This window comes from Chrysemys picta, chromosome 21, assembly GCF_011386835.1.
Source record: "Chrysemys picta bellii isolate R12L10 chromosome 21, ASM1138683v2, whole genome shotgun sequence".
Lineage (NCBI taxonomy): Eukaryota > Metazoa > Chordata > Testudines > Emydidae > Chrysemys > Chrysemys picta.
In genome coordinates, this window is record NC_088811.1 from 21,114,372 (window position 1) to 21,139,693 (window position 25,322).

General features: G+C 56.2%; 1 protein-coding gene across 26 annotated transcripts in view; it reads right to left on the reverse strand.

Moving 5' to 3' along the window:
* Window positions 1-6,691: 6,691 nt before the first annotated feature.
* The window catches only part of ZNF362 (zinc finger protein 362), a 49,900-nt gene continuing 31,269 nt past the window's right edge, over window positions 6,692-25,322 (reverse strand). For 19 of the 26 annotated variants that reach the window (XM_042856226.2, XM_042856236.2, XM_042856235.2 and 16 more), the window contains 7 exons: window positions 17,856-18,015; window positions 16,862-17,108; window positions 16,008-16,323; window positions 14,926-15,150; window positions 12,171-12,249; window positions 11,576-11,734; window positions 6,692-11,032 (listed from right to left, as the gene is read on the reverse strand). In XM_042856226.2, coding sequence (XP_042712160.1) covers window positions 10,916-11,032; window positions 11,576-11,734; window positions 12,171-12,249; window positions 14,926-15,150; window positions 16,008-16,323; window positions 16,862-17,108; window positions 17,856-18,015 — 1,303 coding nt within the window. In that variant the 3' untranslated portion in view covers window positions 6,692-10,915. The remainder of the gene's footprint in view (window positions 11,033-11,575; window positions 11,735-12,170; window positions 12,250-14,925; window positions 15,151-16,007; window positions 16,324-16,861; window positions 17,109-17,855; window positions 18,016-25,322) is intronic. The other 7 variants (XM_042856238.2, XM_065575293.1, XM_024106584.3 and 4 more) reach the window with 1 other exon arrangement.

The window sequence follows — 25,322 nt, forward strand, 5'->3', positions numbered from 1 at the left end:
GAATTTGGTACTGATGGTAAATACTTTAAAAATATGTACTATGCATGATTTTTGGAAGAAACTTTGGTACAGGCTAGGAGTGGTAACAAGGAAGTCCTGGAAGAATACTACTTATCAGCTAGCACCTGTAAACAGGCTTAGAGCTTGACAAGGCAGGGAAAGCATAACCAATCTAGACTGCTGCGTGGAAGGGGAAACTGAAGCACATCACCTCATGGCATTGGTGGCTAAATGCCAGGACATCTACATCTAGAAGATATTATATACATTGTATTAACAATGCTGTACTCTAAAAGACTTTCAGGCAACTTGGAAAAAGGTACCCAGAACTTTGTAAAAACATCGGTGGGTGACAGTACAATTTTTGGTAACACTAAGAAATTAGATAACCAAGAACAAAAGACCATGAGGAGTCTGGTGGCACCTTAAAAACTAACAGAATTTTAGCACACTGTCTTTGCATTGGTAAGTAACCAAACCTCTAGCAGTAATCTAAGGGGAGAGGTGTGATGTTATACCCCATATTCTTCATAAAAATGTTATGATATAAATATGGCATAACTAAGATATGTTTTATGCAAGATGGGTCATGTTTTACTGAATATGATTATCCCATTTGTATACATGCATCATTTCTGTAGCTGAAGTGAGGCAATATTCCTATGTAACAATTACAACTGTGGTTACACCTGGGAAATGCCCACCAATCAGCCGGGATGAGCCATTAGGAATAAAAATGGGTTTTTGAGGATGCTGATCTCTCATCTTCCTGGAGTTCCTTCCTATGGACCTTGTCTCATGGTTGGGGCTCGAACACTGCAAGGTTATGTGATAATGTCACCTGGTACAGAGTACCACGTTAGACGCTGCTGGTATTGGAAACAAAAGATTCCTGCCTTGTGTAAAGCCTATTTAAGGCTGGGAAGTGAGTCAATCTTGGCTCTTCTCCTCTGCCTCCCCACCCAAGGAGGAAGACTGCTGAAAACACTTGAAGAAACAAAGAATTTAAACTGGGGAAAGGCAAGGGCTGAGTCCAGGCTGAGACAGGGTCTAGCCTATGAAGAGAAGTAACTGGAACTCTGAGCTGCAGAAACTCGGCAACCTACCCAAAACAACCTTTCGGGTGAGAAGTTACTATTTGTAACCTGCTTCTTTAGTGGATTAAGCTTAGTTTGTATGTTTTGTTTTATTTGCTCAGTAATCTGTTTTGTTCTGTTTGCTGTCCCTTATAATCACTTAACATTTACCTTTTTGTAGTTGTTAAACTTTTTTGTTTATTTTAAAACCCAGTTTGTGCAATTCATGGTGGGGGAGGGAGCTGTAGATATCTCCCTCCACACTGACGGGGGGGGGGGGGGGATGATTTTTATGAGCTTTCACTGTACAGATCTCTCTATACCACGCAAGACAATATTATTTGGGGTTTACACCCCAAGGGAGGTGTGCACATGAGTGCTGGGTAAATCCCTGAGTTGAATCCTCCCACACAGAGTTGATTTCAGCTGGGTGTGGCCTTACCTGTGTGTGTGCTGAGATGGGAGGGGAGGGATAGCTCAGTGGTTTGAGCATTGGCCTGCTAAACCCAGGGTTGTGAGTTCAATCCCAGTTAGGGATCTGGGACAAAAATCTGTCTGGGATTTGGTCCTGCTTTGATCAGGGGTTTGATTAGATGACCTCCTGAGGTCCCTTCCAACCCTGATCTTCTATGATTAAGGCTTAAGGGTCTGGCTTAGCAGGAGAGGGTGAGGAAGCCCAGGCTGGTGGAATGGGTGGGCTCAGTGGGACCCCAGTATGTCATGTGGCACCTGTGCTCCTCCCCCAGCACCTTCTGCCCAGCCACAGAACAGCTGATTGCAGGAGGGAGGAGTTGATTGATTGGGGCCACTGGGGGGAGCAGAAGGTGTTGAACAGGGGGGCTGCCAGTGGGTGCTCAGCACCCAGTAGTTTTTTCCCATGGGTGCTCTAGCACCTATGGCTACAATGTCTAGTCTAAGCAAGAGGATATGGCAAAACAACACACTGACAGAACACACAAAGATCTGTGTGTATTGTGCATGTGTTATCAGCACACTTTTGTACGGGAGCAAGACATGGACCTTTATAGCATCAGGAAAAGAGGCTCAACACAGCTTTCATATGTGTTGCCTTCCTTGAATCTTTTTGGCATCTCCTGGAGGGACAGAGTCACAAACACTGAGGTGCTCAAACAGGCCAGCATGCAAACACTCCTCAGGCAGGCTTGGGCATGTGTGCTGAGTGAATGATGGGCACACCCCAAAGGACATCCTCTACGGCCAATTGGCATCTGGAAAAAGACCCAAAGGATGCCCAAAATTGTGTTTCAAGGATGGGTGCAAGCGAGACCTCAAAGAAATGGACATGGATGTGGCCAACTGGGAAGATCACACTCAGGACCACAGCTTAACACAGGTCTCTGGAGTTACAAGGAAGCCATCCAGCTTAGCAGAGGAGAAAAGAGCTCTCAGAAGGCAGAGCCCAAAGGGTCGAAACATCACCTTTAAATGTGACAGAGATTGTCTCTCTTGAATGGGTCTCTTCAGCCATGTTTGCAGCTGCCATAAAATCAAGTGAGTAAACTCTTTACCTCTCAGGGGCGTATCCCCATGGTCTCTCGAGACTAGGGTTACCATACATCCGGATTTTCCCGGACATGTCCGGCTTTTTGGGCTCCAAATCCCCGTCCGGGGGGAAAGCCCAAAAAGCCGGACATGTCCGGGAAAATCGGGACATGCCGGCCGGCGGTGCGGGTGCTCGGGGATCGGGCCGGGGGCTCGGGGGTCGGGCCGGGGGCTTGGGGGCCGGGACGGGCCGGCGGAGCGGGGCCGGGCCAGCGGTGCGGTGCCGGGCCGGGGGTTCCGGGGCCGGGCCCGCGGCGCGATGCCTGGCCGGGGGCTCCAGGGCCGGGCCGGCAGGGCCGAGCCGGGGGCTCGGGGGCTCCGGCGGGGCCGGGTCGGCAGGGCCGGGGGCTCGGGGGCTCCGGCGGGGCCGGGTCGGCAGGGCCGGGGGCTCCGGCGGGGCCAGGCCGGGGGCTCGGGGGCTCCGGCGGGGCTGGGTCGGCAGGGCCGGGGGCTCCGGCGGGGCCGGGGACTTGGGGGCCGGGCCGGCGGTGCCAGGCCGCGCCGGGGGCTCCGGGGCCGGGCCGGGGGCTCGGGGGCGCCGGCTGGGCTGGGGACTCGGGGGCCGGGCCGGCGGTGCCAGGCTAGGCCAGGGGCTCGAGGGCCGGCACCCCAGGGCCGGGGCCAGCCTGGGCCGCGCCTCCTCCCCCCACACTCCCCCTTACCTGCTTCAGGCTTCCCGCGACTCAAATGTTCGCAGGAAGCAGGGGAGGGGGCGGAGACTTTGGGGAGGGGGCGGAGTTGGGGCGGGGCTGGGGGCGGGGCCGGGGCCCCGTGGAGTGTCCTCCTTTGGGAGGCACAAAATATGGTAACCCTACTCGAGACTGAAGGATGCTACTAGGGGTGGGATCACATTTAGAGCTGTGTTGCTCTGCAGGAGATGCACTAATCACCCCAACGGCAAGCAATTCCCTCAGCTGTGTCATGCAGCTGCTGCCTCTGGGATACCTCCTCGCTCAACAAAGACACATCCTGCAGTGCCTGAGCTACCAGGCTGCCAGCTATTCTAGGGTTTCTCTCCCTCCCTTTCTTGTTTTTGGTGGGGACGGGGAACAGTTGCAAAAAACCTCAAAAGGTCTCAGTGCAGAGCAGGAAAACTGTTCCCACCCAGCAATCCTGTGACCCTTCTGCCCTCGCGGTCAATGTTCACACTCCCTTGGCTGCAATGGGGCAGGGTCAGACCCACCTGAGTTGTCCCCAGTGCCGCAAACCTGTCAATGCTCCATCGGCCAGTGAGTCTAGACAAGACCTGAATTCCAGTGGAACAAACCAAACCAAACAATTTTGGTCACATGAATGTTCCGGCTCTCTTTACCGCCAGGAAGTAGCAAAGGGCACAAGCCCCCGTTCTCCCCCCTTACACGAATAACTGGATGCTTATCAGGTTTAACACCCTGTGATAAATGAAGGGAGGGTAGCTCCCTTTTATAGACCCCCAGCCAGCCAGTTAGCTGTAAAATCCCTCTAGGTAGCTGTTCTCTGCTTGCTTTACCTGTGAAAGGTTAAAAAGCCTCCCTGCATAGGTACAAAAAAGAAAACAACAAAAAAAAAAGGGCATGGGCACCTGACCAAAAGAGCCAATGGGAGGGCTAGAACTTTTTAAAATTGGGAAAAAACTTCCCCTTTGTTGTCTGTTGTTCTTGCTGGGCTGCAGGGACACAGAGCAGCAATGCTATAAGCAGCAATTATGTGTAAGGTTTGAACCAGGTATGAAAAAGTATCTTCCATACCTAGAAGGAATCATGGGGACAGGGAATGTTTAGCTAGATGCGATCAGGTTTATTTCTTTATTTTGGCTTGTGGATCTCCTCTGTGCTAACCCCAGATGCTTTTGTTTGCTTGTAACCTTTAAGCTGAACCCCCAAGAAAGCTTATTTGGGTGCTTAATTTTTGGAATTGCTCTCTTAAAATCTAGCAAAAGCCTAAGTTCCAGATGTATTTTTTCTTTTTGTTTTTAATAAAATTTACCTTTTTTTAAGAACAGAATTTGATTTTTGGCATCCTAAGAGGTTTGTGCATATGCTGTTTGATTAGCTGGTGGAGGTTTGTGCATATGCTGTTTGATTAGCTGGTGGCAACAATTAATTTCCTTTGTTTTCTTTCTCAGCTGTTCCCGGGGGGGTGGGGGTGAAAGGGCTTGAGGGTACCCCACAGGGAGGAATTCCCAAGTGCTCCTTCCTGGGTTCAAGGGGGTTTTTGCATTTGGGTGGTGGCAGCGTTTACCAAGCCAAGGTCAGAGAAAAGCTGTAACCTTGGGAGTGTAATACAAGCCTGGAGTGGCCAGTATTAATTTTTAAAATCCTAGTGGGCCCCCACTTCCTGTACTCAGAGTGACAGAGTGGGGATTCAGCCCTAACACACCCACTACTTTGCTATTAACTGTCAGCCCTAACCACCGCTCAGAGATTTTTGCCTGGGAATTTCCTTAGTTTTTTTTTTTTTTTTAAAAGATGTTCCACAGCCAGAGGGCTTTGACTCCTTGCTTCTCATCTCCCCTCCCTCTGACCCCTCTGAGTGATCCTTCCCTTGGGACCCTCCCCTGTATCTCTCAACTACACTCAGGTGCTGTGCAGGATGGTGGTTGCAGGCTCTGCTCATTCACCCCACCCAAGGTCTCACAGCAGGCCAGCAGCACAGTGCTCTAAGACCTTGTCTACACGGGCAAGTTTCTGCGCTGTAACTCCCGAGGTTACACGCTGCCGAGACACTTAGTGCGCAGAAACTGCCCAGTTGCAGTGCTATAAAAAACTCACCCCGACGAGGCGTACAGCTTTCTGTGCCATGGCTACAGTGCCGCGGTACCAGTGTAGACATCCTGGTCGATTACAGCACTGCCACTTGTGATGTGTTCATGAGAGCGAGCAGCATATTGGTCAACAGTGCAGGATCCGTTCCTGCAGACTGAAGAAGCAGGGCGCCCAGTACACAAACGGTTGAAAGATGGCGCCAAATGCAGCCGGAGGCACAGGAGGGATTGCTGGGATGCGAAGCAATGCATCACGGGGTATTGGGACAGGACCCAGGATGCCCCACAACCCCCTCCGCCTTCCCCCAACTAAGGCCGCAGAAGAGGAAGAGATGCTCTGTGGGATAGCTGCCCAGAGTGCACCGCTCTGAATACCAATGCAAGTGCTGCAAGTATGAACACGCTATTGTGCTGGCAGTGGACAGTGTGAACACACAACAGCGGTTTCCCTTCAGTGCTCTCTGAGCGGCGCTGTAACTGCCAGTGATGTAACTCTGCCAGTGTAGACATACCCTAGAGTCTCCCCACCTACGTTATTTCCATGAATCTCCTCCTGTTCTTGTGTCCTGATAGTCTTCAAATATGTTCAGGGTTGTTCATAGACCCAGAGGGTTAGAAGGGACCGCAAGGGTCATCTAGTCTAACCCCCTCCCAGGATGCAAGATTTGTTGCGTCTAAACCATCCAAGACAGGTGACTATCCAGCCTCCTTTTGAAAACCTCCAGTGAAGGAGATTCCACAACCTGCCTAGGTGTCTGTTCCATTGTCCTGCTGTCCTTACAGTTAGGAAGTTTAATCTAAATCTGCCATGCTGTAGTTTGAACCCATTGCCTCGTGTCCTGCCCTCTGGGGCAAGAGAAAACAACTTTTCTCCATCTTTTTTATGGCAGCCTTTCAAGTATTTGAAGTCCCTCTGCCTCACACCTTGTGTCATTATTCACACCCGTGCAAGGGGGTATAAAGACGACCCCATCTGCATTCTCTGCTCACCCCAATGGGAGCCTCTTGCACCCAGTGTAAATTACACTCCCGACCCTGTACTGCGCCTTGCACACATTGCCCAACATGGTCAAATCACACTGCCCCTTCCAGGCTCAGCCCTGCATCCCAGAGCACCCTTCAGCAGTGGCTCAGTTTCATCATCCCCATTTTACACACGGGGAAATTGATTTGGAGGCAAAGTGACTCTGCCAGGGTCATACAGCAAAGAGGAGAGAACCCAGGAGCTCCGATTTCCACTGCTATACTATGGCCCGTCTCCACCCAGGCTATCTCCGAACAAACCAGCCTCACAGCTGCCAGGCCTTCAGAAGTTTGCATGTACAGTTTATTTTGTTTCACAACAGAAATACAAAGAGCAAAATTGGTTTGAATTTTTTTTTTAAATTCTTTTTCTTTTAAACATAATGCAAACTTTCGATACGGAAGCCGCAGCCTCCTCATGTCTTTCCGTTAACCACAATGCGAGACAGAGAGAAGGGGGAGGGAGAATCCTTTTTTTTTTTTTCCTTTTTTCTTTTTTAATAAGGTAATAACTAGATCTAGAGACACGTGGCCTGGATTTTCATATAGAAAAAAAATAAAACAAAAAGATGTGTTAACAGTATGTATAAGAGGCATATTTACACAGTATTAACATGCTGACAAAAAGGTTACAATATTGAATATCGTACAACATCGATTCAGAAACAAAGGTCAGGGCAGAGGGCAGGGTAAAAAGAGAATCAAATTAATAAACAGAGTAGGCAATAAACAAACAACCTGGTAAAACAATGATATAGTTAAGGCTTAAAAAGTGTATAAAAATAACAGTTAATATCCAAAACGGAACCAAAGAGTACATAATATATATGAGTTTTTGTCTAGTCTTTCTTGGAGGGCTGGGGGACGTGGGGCATTCTTCCGTCTCTATACATAGGTGTTATATATACACACACACACACGTATATTTATATAACTCCATGTATCCATCCAGCCACACACAGGCATGGGCACGGCTTTCCAAACAGGGAGGAGGGCAAGCCCCTCTGCTTGCTGCTTCTTTAATACTATATTGAATTGGTTTCACCCAACAGGAAGGGATCTATGATTTGCTGCTGGAGGGGGAGAGGGATGGGAGGGATCTGCTCTGCTTTTATAAATCTCTCATGGTTGGGAGGGTTTCTGTTCTGGCAGTGAAAGGCTTAAGGGCCACAGGTGGCTGTATCACCTCCTGCGTGGGAGGATGTTCTCTCCAGCAATGCACAGCGCCTCCTGCTGGGAGAAGCTGGGTTAGTGCATGAGCAGCCAGCCAGTGCTTCCAGCTGGAGCAGTGGTGAGCTCTCCATCAGTGCGAGCTCCGACCATGGCCCTGCTGAGCTGCGTTAGCTCTGAGCTCCCGCCCAAGAAACGCTGCCCTAGTGTATTTGTTCCCTGCAGGGCCTGCTGCCGCCGTTGACTCTGGCTGGGCCAGGCCCCTCCAAAGCTGCTCCATTGGAGGTATTTACACATTGCAAATCATTCTTCCTGCTGCATTTGCTTCTCGGTGTCTGGTATGTGGGATTCTGCAGGGCAGAGAGGCGGATCACAGCACCCTTGGCTGGGGGAATCCCCGTCCAGTCCAGCTGGCCTGAGAGCAGGCTCTGCAGCTCCCAGAACAGCTCAGTCCCCCAAAGGCCAGAGCTCAAGCTGGTGCCCAGGTGCCCCGAGGGAATCACATGGAGGGCAGTGGGATCCATGCCTGTGGTACCACTACTGTACCCAATGAGGTGACCCCAGGGAAGGGAAGGGCCTCGTGTCTCTTGTTGCTGGATTTCTCCCTCCTAAGCCTGCTCCAAGGTTCCCTGCCAGGGGACTGCACTGCTGGGGGCTGATTTCCAGGAGGTGCCAGGGGAGGTGGGGAAGGAACGTCTCTCCGGGAATACAGACCGCTCTGCGTTTCTCCCATCGCTCGTCTGACCAGCCACACGGTCCCAGGACAGACTAAGTCAGCCCCCTCAGGCACTGCCAGTCCCTGCTACTGGGCACAGCCCCCAGGGCACGCTGGCTTTCCTCTTCCCCTTTAGTGTTTTAGTTTGCTCAGGAGGGAGCTGGTTTGTTCCCTGCATCCCAGGAGCCAGGGGGGCTCACAGCCTAATCCTGCCCCACTAACCTCTGGGAGCGCTTTGTCATGGCAGCAGAATCAGACCCCAATGGATCAGAATTTCAGATCCAAGCGGTGCTAATGTCACAGCTCACCTCCGATGCCAGCAGCAGGGAGTGGGGGCAATGCAGGCTATCCCCTGCTGATCTCCCCAAGTCCTGCAGAGCCCTCCTGTGCTCAGTACAGCCCTGTTTGCAAGTGACCCTCAAACCTGATTCTAATCGGCCCCATTTCACAGAGCACAAGCTACAGCCCAAACCATGGTCCTGGCTGAGCCAAGGTAGGGTCAGCCAAGTTCAGAACAACTGACAGGTGCTCTGAGCATGGGCAGGGTTACAGCTGGGCCAGAAATTGAGCCAGTCACAGGCCCTAGTGTGGATAGGGCTAACGGGAGCTGTGCCCAGCCAGCAGATGTTCCAGGTGTTACTGTGCCAGCCAACAGGTGCTCTGCAGGTGGCTTCATTACCATCCTGCACAGACACAGCAGGAGAAAGGGAAATCCTCACAGCAGCTGGCTGGTGCCAAAGCCCCAGGGACTGAGCCAGCGCTAGCCCTGCCGCAGGGTTCAGGGACTGGATGGGGTTTCTATGTGAATCCTGTGAAGGTGCAGAAAGTGTTTGCCAGTGCCCTGCTGGGAACCCAGAGACAGGGGCAGAGCCGGGGCGCAGGGGGTGGAGACATTCCTGGTAGGGGTGGTCTGGAGGGAGCTTTCCCATGGGGCAGACCCACCTCTCCCACATGCAACACTCTGCCTGGGGCCCAGCCCCTCATTAAGCAAACACAGGCTCCAGGAGGTAATGGAGACAGAGGAGACCCCAGGCTGCCCCCTTGCCCCGGGCTGCTGTGGGGCCCGGGCTTCCAGAGCAGCAGCACTAGATGCCCATAGTGGGGAAGAGAGATTGAAAAATAATCCACGTCAAAGAGCATAACCTGCGGCGAGTACCCCCCCCCCCCCCGTCTCTCACACTCACTCTTCCTTAGCAAACGCCCCTTCATAGCTCAGGACAATCCCTAGTTAGCACCAGGTGGACTCGGGGGGGCTGGGGGGGAGAGAAAGGGCAGCGGACCGTGGACAGCTGAGGCTCCCAAACTCCTGCTGTGAAACCCCATGCCCCCCCCCCCCCGCCCCCAATCCTCAGCATCATGGCCAAAGTGCCCCTCCACTCCCACATGCCATGGCTGGCCTAGCAGAGCTGGGGGCTGGAAAGGGGAGCCCCACAGCTGGGATTATACCAGAGCTGGCCACAGTCTGCCTGACTCGCTGCCCCACTCCTATAGACTACAGCTCCCAGCAGGCAATGCACTTTCCAGATCTGGTGGGATACTGCTTAGCTCAAACTAGAGCACGGCATGCTGGGACCTGTGGTCTCCATGGGCTGCATCTCTGGATTCTGCACAGGCATGGCCAGCCCTGCCCTCGATGAACGTGGCCAGCCCCGGCTGTGTCCCTGTCGTAGGCTGAGCGCCTCCTCCGGCAGCCACCACACTTACCCCAGCCGGGCAGAGGGCGCGGGTGAAATGTGCACGGACCACGGCGCGGCCGCGGGGCCAGCCAGTCCTGTGCAGCTCGAACCAGGACAAATGAAACAAACCAAAGGAAACAACCAAAACGTCCCAACGAGGTTAGACAAAGCGGCAGAGGGACAAGCCCCAGCGGGGAACAGCGACGTCTGCAGAACAAAGGTCTCCCTCCTGCGGCTGCTGCTCAGCGCCTGTCCCCACGCCAGCAGAGCCGCAGATCTCACCTCTCCAGCCAACAGGTTAACCCATTCCCCTCTCAACTGGCCTCACGCTGGCTCCCAACAGAGAGTCCAGGAGGGGCAGCAGATACCAACCGCCAGGCTGGGCACATCCCAGAGTCTCATCCTGAGGCTGAAGGAGCCCGAGTGCCAGGCCCTGGATCCTGCCCGCCATGCCATCCAGCGCTTCTCTGTCCAGTTCGGGTTTTCGGTTTTAGCAGCACCAACTTCTTGGCCAATATATATATATATATATATCTCTACTTGTATCCAAAAGAGAGCAGAAAGGAGCACGGAGGATGGGGGTGGGGGCAGAAAGAAGGGGAAAAAAAGAAAGAAAATGAAGAAACCAAACACAGAGATTCAAAGTGCTCTGAAATAGTCTTTGGATTTCACCAAAACTGTGGACGAGTCCCTGGTTCTCCCGGCAGGGTGCTGGGGATGGGACCAGGGCCGAGGGGTGTTTTCCAAACATTAATTCATTCATTTATTTCTCCCAAAAGATGAGTGTCTTCGCAGTCGCTCCCCGTGGCTCGGCAGGCGCGGGCACTCGGTGGCGGTGCTGGGGGTGGTGGTCTGTGTGATCGTCTCCAAGCCGCCCCCTGGCCCCTGGCGATCCGGAATTGGGGGGAGGAGAGCTGCGCAGGGTAGGGGTGGGCAAGGGAGCCCCAGATTAGATGAGTGAGATCCGCACTGGGATGCCGGGGGACTCCGTCCTTTGAGGCGAGTGCTGGCTCACTAGGTGTTCCACCACGGTGTGTTTGGACATGTGCTTCATCAAATACGTCTCCTGGGGGGGAGAGAGACAGCCGGGCAGCAGGGTAAGCAGTGCAGCTAGGAGGGGTGGGCCCACTGTCTGCCTCGCCCCCTGTGCCCAGAAGGGAGCCCCCATCCCATGCCCCTGCCCAGAATCCATCCTCATTCACACGCCTGGGAGCGCTACAGGACAGCTCAGAGGTGACAAGCTGATTGGCTCTCCCAAGGGATCCGCCTCCACCTGGCGGGAAGAAGCCCAGGCTTCAGGCTCTAGCCAATAGAGAGCACTTTTCTCTTACCAGCTGGTTTGCGATTGGCTGGCGCCTGATCCCTGCAGCACCATAAGAGCCTCCCTTGCCAATGCTGGGATGACTGCTGTGCTAAGGAGCTCCTCACCCAACGAGCACCTGGCTGTAGGCAGAGACCCTCCCTTTCTCATCCCGCGTGGCTGATCTGGCACAGGCTGGGGGCATGAGCCGTCTCTGGAACAGACCCTGCCCCGTGGCACCTCTGGCCCCATCGCGGCCCCGTCCCTGCCTTGGCCAGTGCCTGGCTCCCCACGCCTCCTGCCACTCACCGAGGTGTAGGCCCGCCCACACATGCTGCAGCAGTAGGCCTTGGCGTGTTTGATGGCGTGTGCAGAGAGGTGGATCTGCAGCGATGCCGAGTCCGAGTACGCCCGGTAGCAGTTCGGACACTTGTAGGGCTTATCCTTGTTGTGCTGTCGCTGGTGTGACTGCGAGGGCGGGAGGAGGCCGGGGCAGTGTTACGTGGCATAATCCTTGGCAGCTCTTGGGCCACGCCCCCACCCCATGGGGACACGGAGCCCAGCGGCTGGGGGACCTGCTCTGCTCCCAGGATCCACACCAATGGCAGAGTAGACACCCCTGTGGGACAGGGGCCAACGACTATCGATCCCCACAGCCCCCTGCAGGGCTCGGGGCATCAGCGCCACCTCCCCCAGTCCTAGGCCCCCAGACACTGATGCTGCTCCCTGGAACCACATCCATCTCCCCCTTCCCATCAACTGCCCAGCTCCATGACCTAGGTCCTCTCCCCCCATCAGCTTCTTATTTTCTGCGCCCCCCACCCCGCAACCACTTGTCTCTCCCCTCCCCAAGGGCTCGGCCCCCCGAGGTTGGGAACCTGCCGGGCCCCAACAGGGCACTGACCTGGAGGTTGGAGAGCTGCGTGAAAGCCTTTTCACAGCCAGGGTGTGGGCACTTGTAGGGTCTGTCGCCAGTGTGAATTCTGCAACACAGCAACAGGAACGTCAACACAGGCACCGCCTGGAATGGGATCAAACCCCGTGCCCTACTCTGCTGTGGGGGTGCAGCAGCCCTCTAAGGCCCCAGCACACACAGGGCACCTGGAAAGCCCCTCTCCTCTCCTGCCCCACTCAGCGAGCAAGGGGGTGAAGGTGGCTCTGTCCCCCAAAGGGCTGCCTCTGTTAGCACGCTGGATTCCAGCCCTGCGGGGGCCAGGTACACAAAAGCAGGAGCCAGCCCTCTCCAGCAACGGGACGGAGACGGACCACCCCAGCTGCAGGGCAATGGGCTCCCAGCATGCTGCCTAGCCAGCGCCAGCTTGGGGCAAGCCTCCCCTTGCCGTCATTGGAGTTATAACTCGAATGTCCCGTCCGCACAGAAACGCCTTCACGCGAGTCCAGGGGTGCTTTTAGCTCAAGTTGGCTGGCCTGAGACGTGCACCGCTCGTCACCTGCCCTGCGGTGGGGACACAGCTAGCGCCACTCGAGTGCTGCCAGTCTGCCAAGGCCTTCCTACCATGCCCCCTGTTCCTGGAAGGACAGATGAGTTCTCCCTCAATCCACTGGGAACGTACTCACAGAGCCGCCCAGCCCCCTCCATGCGAACGTCCTGGGCTGTGCCCCCAGAAGTCCTAGTGCCTCACACGAGCGCGGGCAGTGCCAGCGCAGACCTGGCAGTGGGAGAGCCCGGACACAGCGTGGCCGTGCTCACTGGAGCTGGGCTCGCTCGAGAGGAGTCACTCGAGCTAACTCCGTGATGAAGACACATTGGCACCACCCCACAGGTTAGTTACTTCCTGCTCAGCAAGATCATGGAGTCTGACTGGTTCAGCCCGGAGGGAGGGCAGAGCTGCCACCTCTGAGGTACAAAAACCCAGGACAACCAGGATGCTCCTGGGCCCGTCAGACTGGCCAGCTGGCCGTGTACTGAGCACTTGACAGGTCTCCCAGCACAGCTACCTCAAAAGAGGGTCGATCCTGGGCAAACCTGGACAGGTGGCGTCCCGAAGGGAAAGAGGGAGGGAGGTTTATAAGGCCAGTCCACGGAGGCAGGCAGAGGATGGCTGGCCTGTCCCAAGGGCTCACAGGAGGCAGTTGTCCCTCTGGCTTCATTCCACACAGGCTCCCAGAGTAGAGAGGCCAGCAGGTGCTTTCTGAAGGCCGCCTGCTCCTTCAGGTTTGATGCTGGGGGGCAGCGCAGGAATCCAGGGGCATAGGGAGAGGAACCCAGGCTGGGAATAGGAGTCAAACCCTGCATCACTCTAGGGGTCCTGAGGTGGCCAGAAAAACGCTCTCCCAGGTAGGCCCAATGGGAAAGCCTGGGCTCGATTCCACAGCTCCATGCCACAGGATGGCTGGGCACCTGTTCACAGGCAAAATCTGGCACCTGGGCATGTGAGACCAGGGACACGTGCCACACACCCACTGCATGCAAACACTGGTGCAAGGGCGCAGACCTACACCACTGGCGTGCCCACAAGAGCCGGGTCTCATAGGTGCTGGTGAATTTTTACATGGCTCTTGGGGCGCTCAAGGCTGGACAAAGCAGGGACCACCAGCAGCCCGTCTCCTGACAGGACAGTGGTGGCATGCCCATGCTGTGCTTATCCCAGTGCATTCTGGGACTCCATAGTTAGGGCCCTACCCAATTCACGGCCATGAAAAACGCATCACGGCCTGTGAAATCTGGTCTCCCCCTGTGAAATCTGGTCTTTTGTGAGCTTTTACCCTCTACTACACAGATTTCATGGGGGAGACCAGCGTTTCTCAAATTGGGGGTCCTGACCCAAAAGTAGGGTTGCCTACCCTCCAGGATTGTCCTGGACTCTCCAGGAATTAATCTTTAATTAAAGATAATGTCATGTGATGAAACCTCCAGGAATTCATCCAACCAAAGTTGGTAACCCTACCCAAAAGGGAGGGTTTTTTTGGGGTGGGGGGGGTTGCAAGGTTATTTTAGAGGGGTCACGGTATTGCCACCCTTACTCCTGCGTTACTTTCCGAGCTTGGCAGCCAGAGAGTGGGCGGCTGTTGGCTAGGTGCCCAGCTTGGAAGGCAGCGCCCGGCCAGTACCATACCGTGCCACCCTTACTTCTGCGCTGCTGCTGGTTCTTCCTTCAGACTGGGCTCCCGGCCAGCAGCCGCCGCTCTCCAGTTGCCCAGCTCTGAAGGCAGCGCCCCGCCAGCAACAGTGCAGAAGGGTAGCCGTACTAACCCCCCTTACAATAACCTTGTGACCCCCTCACAACTCCTTTTTGGGTCAGGACCTCTACAATTACAACACCATCAAATTTCAGGTTTAAACAGCTGAAATCATGAAATTCACTATTTTTAAAATCCAATGACTGTGAAATTGACCAAGAAGGACCATGAATTTGGTAGGGCCCTACCCATAGTGCCTGGCACTGTTGGTGGGTGCAGGTGGTTAGGAGTCATTTCCCCATACAGAGCACTGCACTGCGGGACCATCAGGGGGACAGAGGCTACAGCTTCCCAGCCGCTTGGGGACAAAGGCTGTGGCACGAACCAGTTCAGCCAGACAGGAGTTACAGGCTTGGTCCAGCTGTCAGAGGCTTGTTTGCTCTGGGACTCCATGGGGCGTGCAGGTGGCACCTGCTTAGAGCCAGCCCGACACTGGCCATTGCAGCCCCGCCCCTCACCTGGTGTGCTGCTGGAGATGGGAGAGCTGGCGGAAGGATTTCTCACAGTAGGAGCAGTGATACGGCTTCACGCCCAGGTGGATGCGCAGGTGCTGGGCCAAGTAGGAGGCGTTGGCGAAGGATTTGGAGCAGTGCGGGCACTTGTGGGGTTTGGCCTCTGTGTGCGACTTGGAGTGGATCTGCATCTCCGACTTGGTGAAGAAGGTCAGGGGGCAGACTTTACACCTGGGGAGGGACAGCGAGAGGGGCCCGGGGGGCATCAGGCAAGGGCATGGCAAGCAGCACACCCCAGCCCAGGCCCCCCGCGAGGCACCTGCACTGCCAGCTCTAGGACAGTGTGCCCTGCAGCGTTGCAGGGGCCAGGGGCTGAGAGCAGTGCGGGACATGAGGCTGTTGCAGCCCCAGCCTGCCCCGGGAGTAACTCCGGCCTGGCTGCTACGGGCCAGATCCACCCCACAGGCCTGGCTTCTTACCTAGGACTTGTCCCATTCCCCTCCCTCTGCCCGGCCCGGCGATGGGCACACACTGTGGGGAGCCAGCATGGTCAGGCAGGGCAGCTAGTCTCTGATGGGCTCCACAGCAGGGACATGTCTGCAGAAGCTAGCAATGCAGGGACTGAGCACAGCTTCCGCTCACCAGCACTGGGGACCATCTGACCTTTCAGTCCACACAATTGTCCTCCACAAGACAGGCAACTGTGAGCCCCCCATTCCACCGATGGAGAAACTGAGGCACGGAAAAGGGAAACGACTTGCCCAAGGTCGCCCAGGGAATCAGTGTCAGAACCAGGAACAGAAGGAACCCAGCCACCCTGATTCCAATCCCCTTCCTAGAGCTGGGACTAGAACACAGGAGTCCTGGGTGCCAGTCCTGTGCTCATGCCCCCACATTGGCAGAGAGGGGGTGGTGCATGGAGGGTGGGCCACACCCCAGCAGAGGCCTGGCCAAATGAAGGCCGTAGGGTGGCACCTGAACAGAAAGGGGCTGTTGTCATGTTCCCATGCCAGGTGCCCTTCAGCAGAGGAAGGGAGCAGCCAGCAGACCAGGCTGGGAGTGCCCAGCAGGGGTGGGGGCAGCCCAACCTGTAGGTTTTGCCCTCTTTAGCCGTCTCGCCCGAGGCCAGGATGGGGTAGGGCACCACGAGGACGGGCGGCCCCGACGGGTTCTCCGCCTTGATCTTCTTCCTCCCTCGCTCTGACTTGGGCGCCCCCAGCAGGCTGTGGCCCTGGATTGTCTTGATGGAGTCCAGGAGCGGGGGGCTGGTGATCCCTGAGATGAGGGTGGGCGAGGAGGCGATGAGTCTGCTCTGACTGGTGGAGGTGGGGGTGGAGGGGGTGCTGGTGCCAGTGCTGGATTCCGAGGTGCTGACTGCGGGGGCACGGGAGGCCAGCCCCAGACCTGAAAGGTAAACGGGGGGGATCACTGGAACGCAGCTGCGCAGGGATGGAGCTCGCCCTTCTCCCCCAGGGGGCAGCTGGCTTTGGGATACTGAGACCCCATCGCAGGAAGCTTCCCAGACAGGCATGGCTTCCCCAGTACAGCTGATCCCACTTAGGGGACCCTAGCTAGGGGAGGGAGGCTGACCCATTGCCCCCCCCAAACTCCCAGCCCCTGAGAATAGAGGCAGAGGAGGGGACCCCCTGCAGCTGCAACATGGCACTGAGAGGTTCCACCTCCGTACCCCATCGGCAGAAAGGGCAGCGGGTGAAACAGACCGTCCTGCCAAGGGGGAGAGCATGGCCTAGGAGTGGGGGGCAGCGCCAGCCTCTGCCTAGGGATCCTGCCAGGTAATCTGGGTTCCCTCAAACACAGGGGGCCCCCCCTTCTGAAGTCCTGTCCCCTCCTGCCTGTGCAAAATCACACCCCTGCCCCTCTAACCCTTCCCCTCCCAGCCCCGCCCACAGTGCTCCCCACGGTGCTGCTGGGCTGTGGTTACCTGTGACCGTGCTGGTGGCCGGCCGGGCATGCAGGGCCACGTCAGGCTGGGGGACGGCCTGTGGGTGCAGCCCTGGGACCTGCTGCAGTTTGGGGAGGGACATGATGGACTGGCTGCTCTCTGCAGGCGAGGGGGGCACCAGCAGGGGCTGCTGGGAGGACACCGAGGTGGGGGGCAGGTGAGGGGGCCGGATCTTCTCTGCCATCAGCTGCTCCTTGATTTTATTGATCAGAACCAAGTTGTCCAGCTGGGACGAGGAAAGCAAGACGCACACGTCACTGCCAGAGGCACGGGAGCACGGCAGGTGCCCCACGGGGAAGCTGCCAGCCCTGGCACAGCGCAGGTGAGGAGACACTGGCTCCCACCCCCAACTATGCCACTGTTCTGGGGCACGGCCCCTCCCCTGCAAGTCCACGTGTGGAGTGGGGAAGGGTTCTCCCCCCACGGCCCCACCTCTGCGACTGCTTGGAGGAAAGAGGGGCCAGACTCCTGGAGCTGCACGCTTCCCAACATGCAGTGGGGCCCCCAGCACTGGCAGTTCCCATGCCAGCACGTGGCACTGGGATTCCACCCACCCACTAAGCTAGCTGGCACACTGTTCTGCGCTGGGACGCCTGCCAAAGGCTGCCCCTCTCCCAGCCAGCTGCAGCTGGGGTATCTACCATAGACGCTGCAGACGGAGCAGAGGTAATAGCTCATCTAATGCACTCACCTCCCCCCGGCCCTCCAGGAGCTCAGGGCCGGAGTGTCCCTTCTCACCTATCCCTGAGCCTCGCAAGGGGGCTCCCTTCCCTGGCATGACGCTCCCCAGCCCAACAGCTCCGTGGGTCCTGAGACGTGGTCTAAGTGTCTGGATCCCGCCTCATCACCACTGGCCACAGGACTTTAGCAACCTTCATTTCTCCCCAGGGGTCAGTCCCCCCCGGCCATGGCCCTGCCCACTGCTCTTCCCGGGGTCTCGGCTGGCCCTGCCACAGCCCCCAACAGCCACTACCTGGGATCGCGCTGCTCTGCAGCCGGATCTCACCCACGACTGCAAAAAGCTGCCCCTCCTCGCTTCTCTGGCTGCAGGGTAGGGAGGGGGTCTTACCTGGCTGGGCATGGTGGGAGGGGGCGGCCAGAAGTAGGGGTTGTTAAAGCGAGGCTCCGCCATCCTGCAAGGAGGCAAACAGAGAGAGGGTCACAGGGTGGCACTTGCTGCTGGGCTCCGTTACCCCCTCCCCACAGCTCAGTAGGTGCCACACGGCAAGGCCTGGCCAGGCCGCTGGTCACGCATCCCCCCACCCCCTGCCAGGCCCAGCCTCCTCCCCATGCAGAACAGACTGTGCCAGAGCTGCAACTCGGAGATGACACGGGAGCTTTATCCAGAGCCTGCGCTCCCGGACACCGCTCCGGGCCTGGGACCGACTCCATGGGGCAGGGGCGCATGCAGTGGGTTTATTCAGCGCATCTGTGCATGGTTTATCCTCTCCCGCTCCACACACCAGTCCCATGCCCCGGCCCATCTCCTCAGGCTTAGTGCACCAGTGAAATCAGTGTCGGGGCCTCTGCTTCAGGGCAGCCCCTCTGTCCCCTGTAGGTGACAGTGTGGGGGTCCTGCCCCCGGGTGCTGGCTGACAGCAGCAGAAGGCTGCCCCTCCTGCCCCAGGAAGGGCGATGGCCCGTGAGTCCGAGTGCCCCCCACCCCCACCAGCATGGCCCTGGTGTAGTCGCCATCTCGGGCAGCAGGGCTCCCACAGCCAAAAGGATTCCCCCTTCACTCCCTAGAGACCACCCTCTGCTCCCTTCACTGGAGCTGTTCACCTCCGGCTCAGGGGCCTGGGAGCCCAGTGACGCTGCCTGGCTGGGGTGAGGCGCAACACCCCCAGGCCTGGCAATCAAACCCAGACCCTGATGGAGATGGGGCTGCTAAGGAGCAGCTGCTCCAGGATCCGTTTGGCTGGAAAGATGGTGGCAACAACACAACCATTGAGGGTCGAAGGCAAAGCAAGGCGTCCCCAAGGGCTCAGAGTGGGATGAGGACGGCACCCCTCAGCGCCATGCAGGAAAGCCCTGTGGCTCCCAGGGGTAACCAAGATGGAGGGTGCCTTCCCCAGACCATCCCTGCACAGGGAGCGTGGGACCATGGAGGATCACAAAAGACCCAGAAGATAATGAAGCAACAACAGTCCACACCACCTCATACCCCTTCGTGGCTCAGCAGGAACCCAGTACCCACCAGAACTCAGCAGAGAAGCAGAGACTAGTTAGGGCCCATCTAATCCAGCACTGGGGGGGGGGGGGAGGCAGAAGCGTCCCCTGCTATCGGCTCCCTGGGCTGTGCGCAATGGAATGGCAGCGCCCTCAGCAAGCAGGTTCCCAGAACATCCCCAGGGAGACGATGCTGCAGCCGAATAGCTCCGACAGCCAGACATGCACAGCCGCTCAACCCACTGAGGAGGAACACGGTCCCTCTCCTTACAGCACAGACCCCTAACGTTCTTCCCACTGCCTCAGCAGGATGGATTTCCATGGGGCTGGCCCTGCGCTTCTCCTCTCTCCCTAGCTGTCTACCCATGGCTAATACAGCTAGCCTAGCCCTGAGGCTACGCCTCGCCCTGCTGCCTCTCATCCCATTCCTCAGCAGCAACATTCGGGCCCCTAACCCACCTCTGGTCATTGCGACTGTGGGAGCACAAGGGTGTTTTTCGTTAATCCCATCTCTACACTACACTGCTCCCCGATAGGGAATGAGGAGTCAGACAGGTGGGCCTAAGTCCTACCCCCAACTGCCAGCTGGAACAATCATTCCTTCTCCCTCCTTGGGTTTTACACCCACGAACGCCTGTGCAGGGTCACCATGGCCATCTCTCTCCTGGCGATGCTCAGCTGAGTCGTTAAGCAAGAGATCTCAGTGGCTCTCCCTCCTTACCAGGGAGTCCCTCTGGGGATACAGGAAGGAAGGATTTCACAATCCCAGGCCCCAATGCTATCTACGCTCACCCTCGCACACACAGCACCAAACCCTCACTGACAGCTCTGTTTGCACATGGCCTCTGCTTTTAGGTGCCTTGCCTCCGCGTTGCCAGACATGAGACCCCTGCGCCGGATTTCCAGCACTCACAGCTCCCACTGACATCTGAAGATGTGGGTGGTCAGCGCACTTGCAAGTCTGGCCATAGGTGTCTCAAGCTGGGACCAGAACTTAAGGCAGGCACCCAAAAATCAGAGGCCACTTGAAAACGTGGTTCTTCATGTCCATATCTGGTAAGGCTGAAGGGCCAGAAAGCTGGAGAATTAAAGCAAATGGCACTATCTAATTTGCATAGTTGATGAATATGCATTTATTCATTTACATGCAGACCAGAAATTAACTGAGTTATAATTTTTCAGGTTCATAACACACCACCCACTGCCTGTCTGCCCTGAACTAATTCTCTCTCTCCCCCTCTCAGCCGTAAGTTCCTCCCTGCAAGGAGGCAGCCATGGGCGTGACCTGATACCTGCACGGAGGCGGCTGTGGGCCCAAGCGGCACCTGGACACCTTGTGGCAACTGAAGTTGGATTAAAAAATGACACGAGTAAATAAATAAAATCTGTGCTGTCTGATAAGATGTTAATGTTGCCAACAATTATGCAAGCAACAGGATTTTGGCCCCTGCTATAGATATTTGATGAGATAACTGGCTCCGTGGATGAGGGGAAAATTGTAGTGTAGCCATGCCCTAACTCTGCAGGGCAGACAACCCCTACGTGGCAAAGTGGAGGAGACTTGGCTGTGTTACTGATTCTGTTCCTAGCTCTGCCTGTAGGACTCTGTGCAAGTTCTTACACTAGGTCTTAACAGTTCACTTGCATGATCTACCATTGAGTTAATGCAGCTCAAGTTAACCTAGGTCAAGGGAGAGCGGCCATGCTGTGAAGTCACACACAGGTGGCCCGGCGTGATTGGATTAGCAGCAGTGTGATTGTGTTCACAGCTGAGGAGTTGTGCTAACTCGAGCGATAGCCCGGACCCCGATGGGCCAGGCAATTGGAATTAAAAGTGCCGTCATACTCACGAAGGGGTTTTGTGTGTGAACGGGACTCAGGGGCAGAAGGGGAGTGAAAATGAGCCCTCGTGCTCAGTTCTCTGTGGACATGTCTACACTACAGGGCCTATGTCAGCATGACAACAGAAGGAGCTTTTCTGCCCGGTAGTAACGCTATCTCCCTGAATGACGGGGTGACTGAAGCACTTTTTTCTGTTGGCTTAGCGGCATCTGCACTGGGGGCTTTGCCAGCATGTGTCACCTAGGGCTATGAATAGCCAACGGAGCTCTGCTAGCCCAACTTTTTAGTGTCAACCTGGCCTGTAAAATGGGTGAACGTTGGTTACCCCCAAGGTAACAGTAGGAGAGTTGGGTTCAGAATAAGGGTGAGGAAAGGGCATAGAAATAGCAGCAGCAGGCAGCGGAGGAGCTGGGGCTAGAACTCATGGGCTCTAAGCTTGTATTTTAGTGGCCCTCTCCTGGGCACGGCACGTAGGCCTTTCACTCACTGTACTTTGCTTCCCTGAAATCATGTGAAAGCCAGGATTTCTCATGTCCTCACAGGAATCATAGAATCTCAGGGTTGGAAGAGACCTCAGGAGATCATCTAGTCCAGCCCCCTGCTCAAAGCAGGACCAATCCCCAACCAAATCATCCCAGCCAGGGCTTTGTCAAGCCGGGCCTTAAAAACCTCTAAGGAAGGAGATTCCACCACCTCCCTTGATAACCCACTCCAGTGCTTCACCACCCTCCTAGTGAAATAGTGTTTCCTGATATCCAACCTAGACCTCCACCACTGCAACTTGAGACCATTGCTCCTTGTTCTGTCATCTGCTACCACTATGAACAGCCGAGCTCCATCCTCTTTGGAACCCCCCTTCAGGTAGTTGAAGGCTGCTATCAAATCCCTCCTCACTCTTCTCTTCTGCAGGCTAAATAAGCCCAGTTCCCTCAGCCTCTCCTCATAAGTCATGTGCTCCAGACCCCTAATCATTTTCGTTGCCCTCCGCTGGACTCTCTCCAATTTGTCCACATCCCTTCTGTAGTGGGAGTGCTCAAAACTGGACGCAGATGTGGCCTCACTAGTGCCGAATAGAGGGGAATAATCACTTCCCTCCATCTGCTGGCAATGCTCCTACTAATGCAGCCCAATATGCCATTAGCCTTCTTGGCAACAAGGGCACACTGCTGACTCATATCCAGCTTCTCGTCCACTGCAATCCCAAAGTCCTTTTCTGCCGAACGGACGCTTAGCCAGTCAGTCCCCAGCCTGTAGTGGTGCATGGGATTCTTCCTTCCTAAGTGCAGGACTCTGCACTTGTCCTTGTTGAACCTCATCAGGTTTCTTTTGGCCCAATCCTCCAATTTGTCTAGGTCACTCTGGACCCTATCCCTACCCTCCAACGTATCTACCTCTCCCCCCATCTTAGTGTCATCTGCAAGCTTGCTGAGGGTGCAATCCATCCCATCATCCAGATCATTAATGAAGATATTGAACAAAACCGGCCCCAGGACTGACCCCTGGGGCACTCTGCTTGATACCAGCTGCCAACTAGACATTGAGCCGTTGATCACTACGCGTTGAGCCTGAGGATCTAGCCAGGTTTCTATCCACCTTATAGTTCATTCATGCAGCCCACACTTCTTTAACTTGCTGGCAAGAATACTGTGGGAAACTGTATCAAAAGCTTTGCTAAAGGGGTTGTCTGCCCTGCAGAGTTAGGGCATGTCTACACTACAATTTTAAGTCTACCTACATTAGGTGATGTCCACACTACCCTTCTTCTGTTAGTGATTCCATTGACTGAAGAGGGGCCGTGTGGGAGGCTGAGAGCCAAGGCTCTCAGCTCTGCGCAGCTCCATGCCAGGAGCCCAGCTGCCCCCGGGCTTCTTGCCCTCCACCCCCAGCTTGGAGCAGGGGCGTCGTGAAATTAACAAGCCAGCCAACAGCTGATGTAAGGAAGGCAGTGTCTCACCCTAACTACACCCACATAAGCCCTACACCTCTCGCGGCGGAGGAGTTATGTCGGTGTAGTAGAGCACTTACATCAGCAGGAGCACGGCTGTAGTGTAGACACTGAGATAGTTAGGGCAGTGCAGACCAAGCCTTAGCCTGGTTTCTTACCAGGGTGCTTGCCTGCCCCCCCGTGCCCTATCCGCCCCTTAAATCCCTCTGGCCTGAGTGTGGCACCGTTTTCACCCCAGGCGAGCTGGCCCAGCTTGGGGGAAGGGTTAGAACGCTAACACTGGTAAACCGCCCACCTTGCGACGAGGATGCTACGCAGGTGCTGCCAGTCCTCTAATGCCTTCTCACGTGCCAGGACAGAAAAGTTCTCCCACAACTCACTGGGGAAGAATCACAGAGTGACTCAGGTCGCTGCAGCACAAAGAACCATGCGGCTGTGCCCCCCATGTCCTAGTGACACACACAGGGGTGTGCAGCACCCGTGAGGACATGGTAAGCCAGGTAAGGTGTTGCAGCGCAGCTGCTCACACCTGAGCTAGGCTAACCCAAGTGCCAATCATATGGAATAACTGCAGTGAAGACAGACCCACAGACTGTTAGAAGAACATGGCAAATTAGAGGCTTCTGAAACCCACAGTAACAAAGGGCAGCTCCGTGTTACACTCTAGCCACTTGTCCACGTAGATGTTTGTGACTCTGATACTACATCCCTGCTAGCTTCAGTGGTACAGCCCCTGTGTTTGCACTCAGAGCTCCTAACCCGACTGGGGAGTGTTGTGACATTTGGCTGTGACGTCTGGAATCACTAAACCACTGTCTGCTCCCAGAGCCAGGAATCCTGCTGCCCGGGTGAGCCGTTGCCGGTGGGTGACACGTGTGTGAGCTGGCAAGGGGAATAACACACCTTCCCGAGCAGTTACTCCTAGAACTAACTGCAAACAGGTCTGTGCTGTGGATCTGAATAGTGGGAGTTTAAACCAGAGGTGGGCAAACTATGGCCCGCAGACCACATCCAGCCTGCGGGACCGTCCTGCCCGAGCTCCTGGCCCGGAAGGCTCACCCCCCCTCCCCTGCAGCCTCAGCTCGCTTGCTCCGCTGTCAGCGCGATGCTCTGGGTGGCGGGGCTGTGAGCTCCTGGGGCAGCGCAGCTGCAGAGCCCGGCCTGACCCGGTCTCTGTGCTGTGTGGTGGCGGCAGCAGCGTGGCTGGCTCCAGCCGGGTGGCACGGCTGTAGCACCGCCAGCCACCAGTGCTCCAGGCAGCACGGTAAGGGGGCAGGGAGCGAGGGGGTTGGATAGGGGCAGGGGTGTGGATAGGGGTCGGGGCGGTCAGAGGGGAAAAAGGGGGTTGAATGGGGGCAGGGGTCCTGGAGGGCAGTCAGGAAGGAGGGGGGGTTGGATGGGGCAGCAGGGGGAAGTCAGGGGCAGGGACTCCGGGAGCGGTCAGGGGACAGGGAGCGGGGATGTGTGGATGCGGCAGGGGTCCCACAGGGGCTGTCAGGGAACAGGGGGGGTTGGATGGGGCAGGAGTCCTGGGGAGGGCAGATAGGAGCTGGGCCACGACCTCCTCCCCTAACCGGCCCTCCATACAATTTATGAAAACCGATGTGGCCCTCAGGCCAAAAAGTTTGCCCACCTCTGGTTTAAACCCTGTTGATGACCCACTATGGAGGAGAAAAAAATGTATTTACCTGGGAAGCTGGCTTAGCTGTGGGAAGGATTTTATATGGCAAAGCACTGCTTTTAGCAGTGAATTGGGATGGTCTATTAAAAGGTGTTTCACTATTGCATTTGTTTGGTATCAGTGGGAGCTGTCCCTTTCAGAACCAGCTGGAGACAGAGCAGAGCGTGCAGGAGATGTTTCCTGTGCCCAGAGAGGAGCAGACCCTGCCTGTGACAGCACCACTAAGGGCAGAACCTGATTTAATACCTTCATCTTCCCACCAAGCAGCCTCGTTCCCCAAGGTGTAACGTGGGTGCTTATGGGCACTGGATCCCTCAGGGCACTGAGAACCCTGGGCCTGGACGTCACCAGTGCGAACCCAGCCCAGCCCCAGCTAACAGCTGTTTGGGGAGGATCTGTTCCAGCTCCCACTTCCCAAACTCACCATCATGCTTTGCACTAGACTGCAAGCTCTTCGGGGCAGGGTCTGTCTCCTATAAGGTGGCCACTCACGCAGTCCCAGAGACTCCGGGACCTCTGGGAATGGTGTGAGCCTGCCCCTGCCAAGACCCCAACCCCACTTGGGTGACTTCAGACGCACAGTGCATGTGAGGTCACGCTATGTGGGGGGGGGGGGGGGGAAATGGCGCCCTCCTCCCATGCAGTGGGATCTCGCACGCAGGCCACATGGAAGGGAGGGGACATTTTTCACTACTCCGCTCCCGCCAGAGTGACCATGTGTGCGAGGTCCCGCCAGCTGGGGCGGAGTGGCGCGCTCTTTAAAATGGCATCCCCTGTCTGACATCGCTCAACCTCAGGTCCGA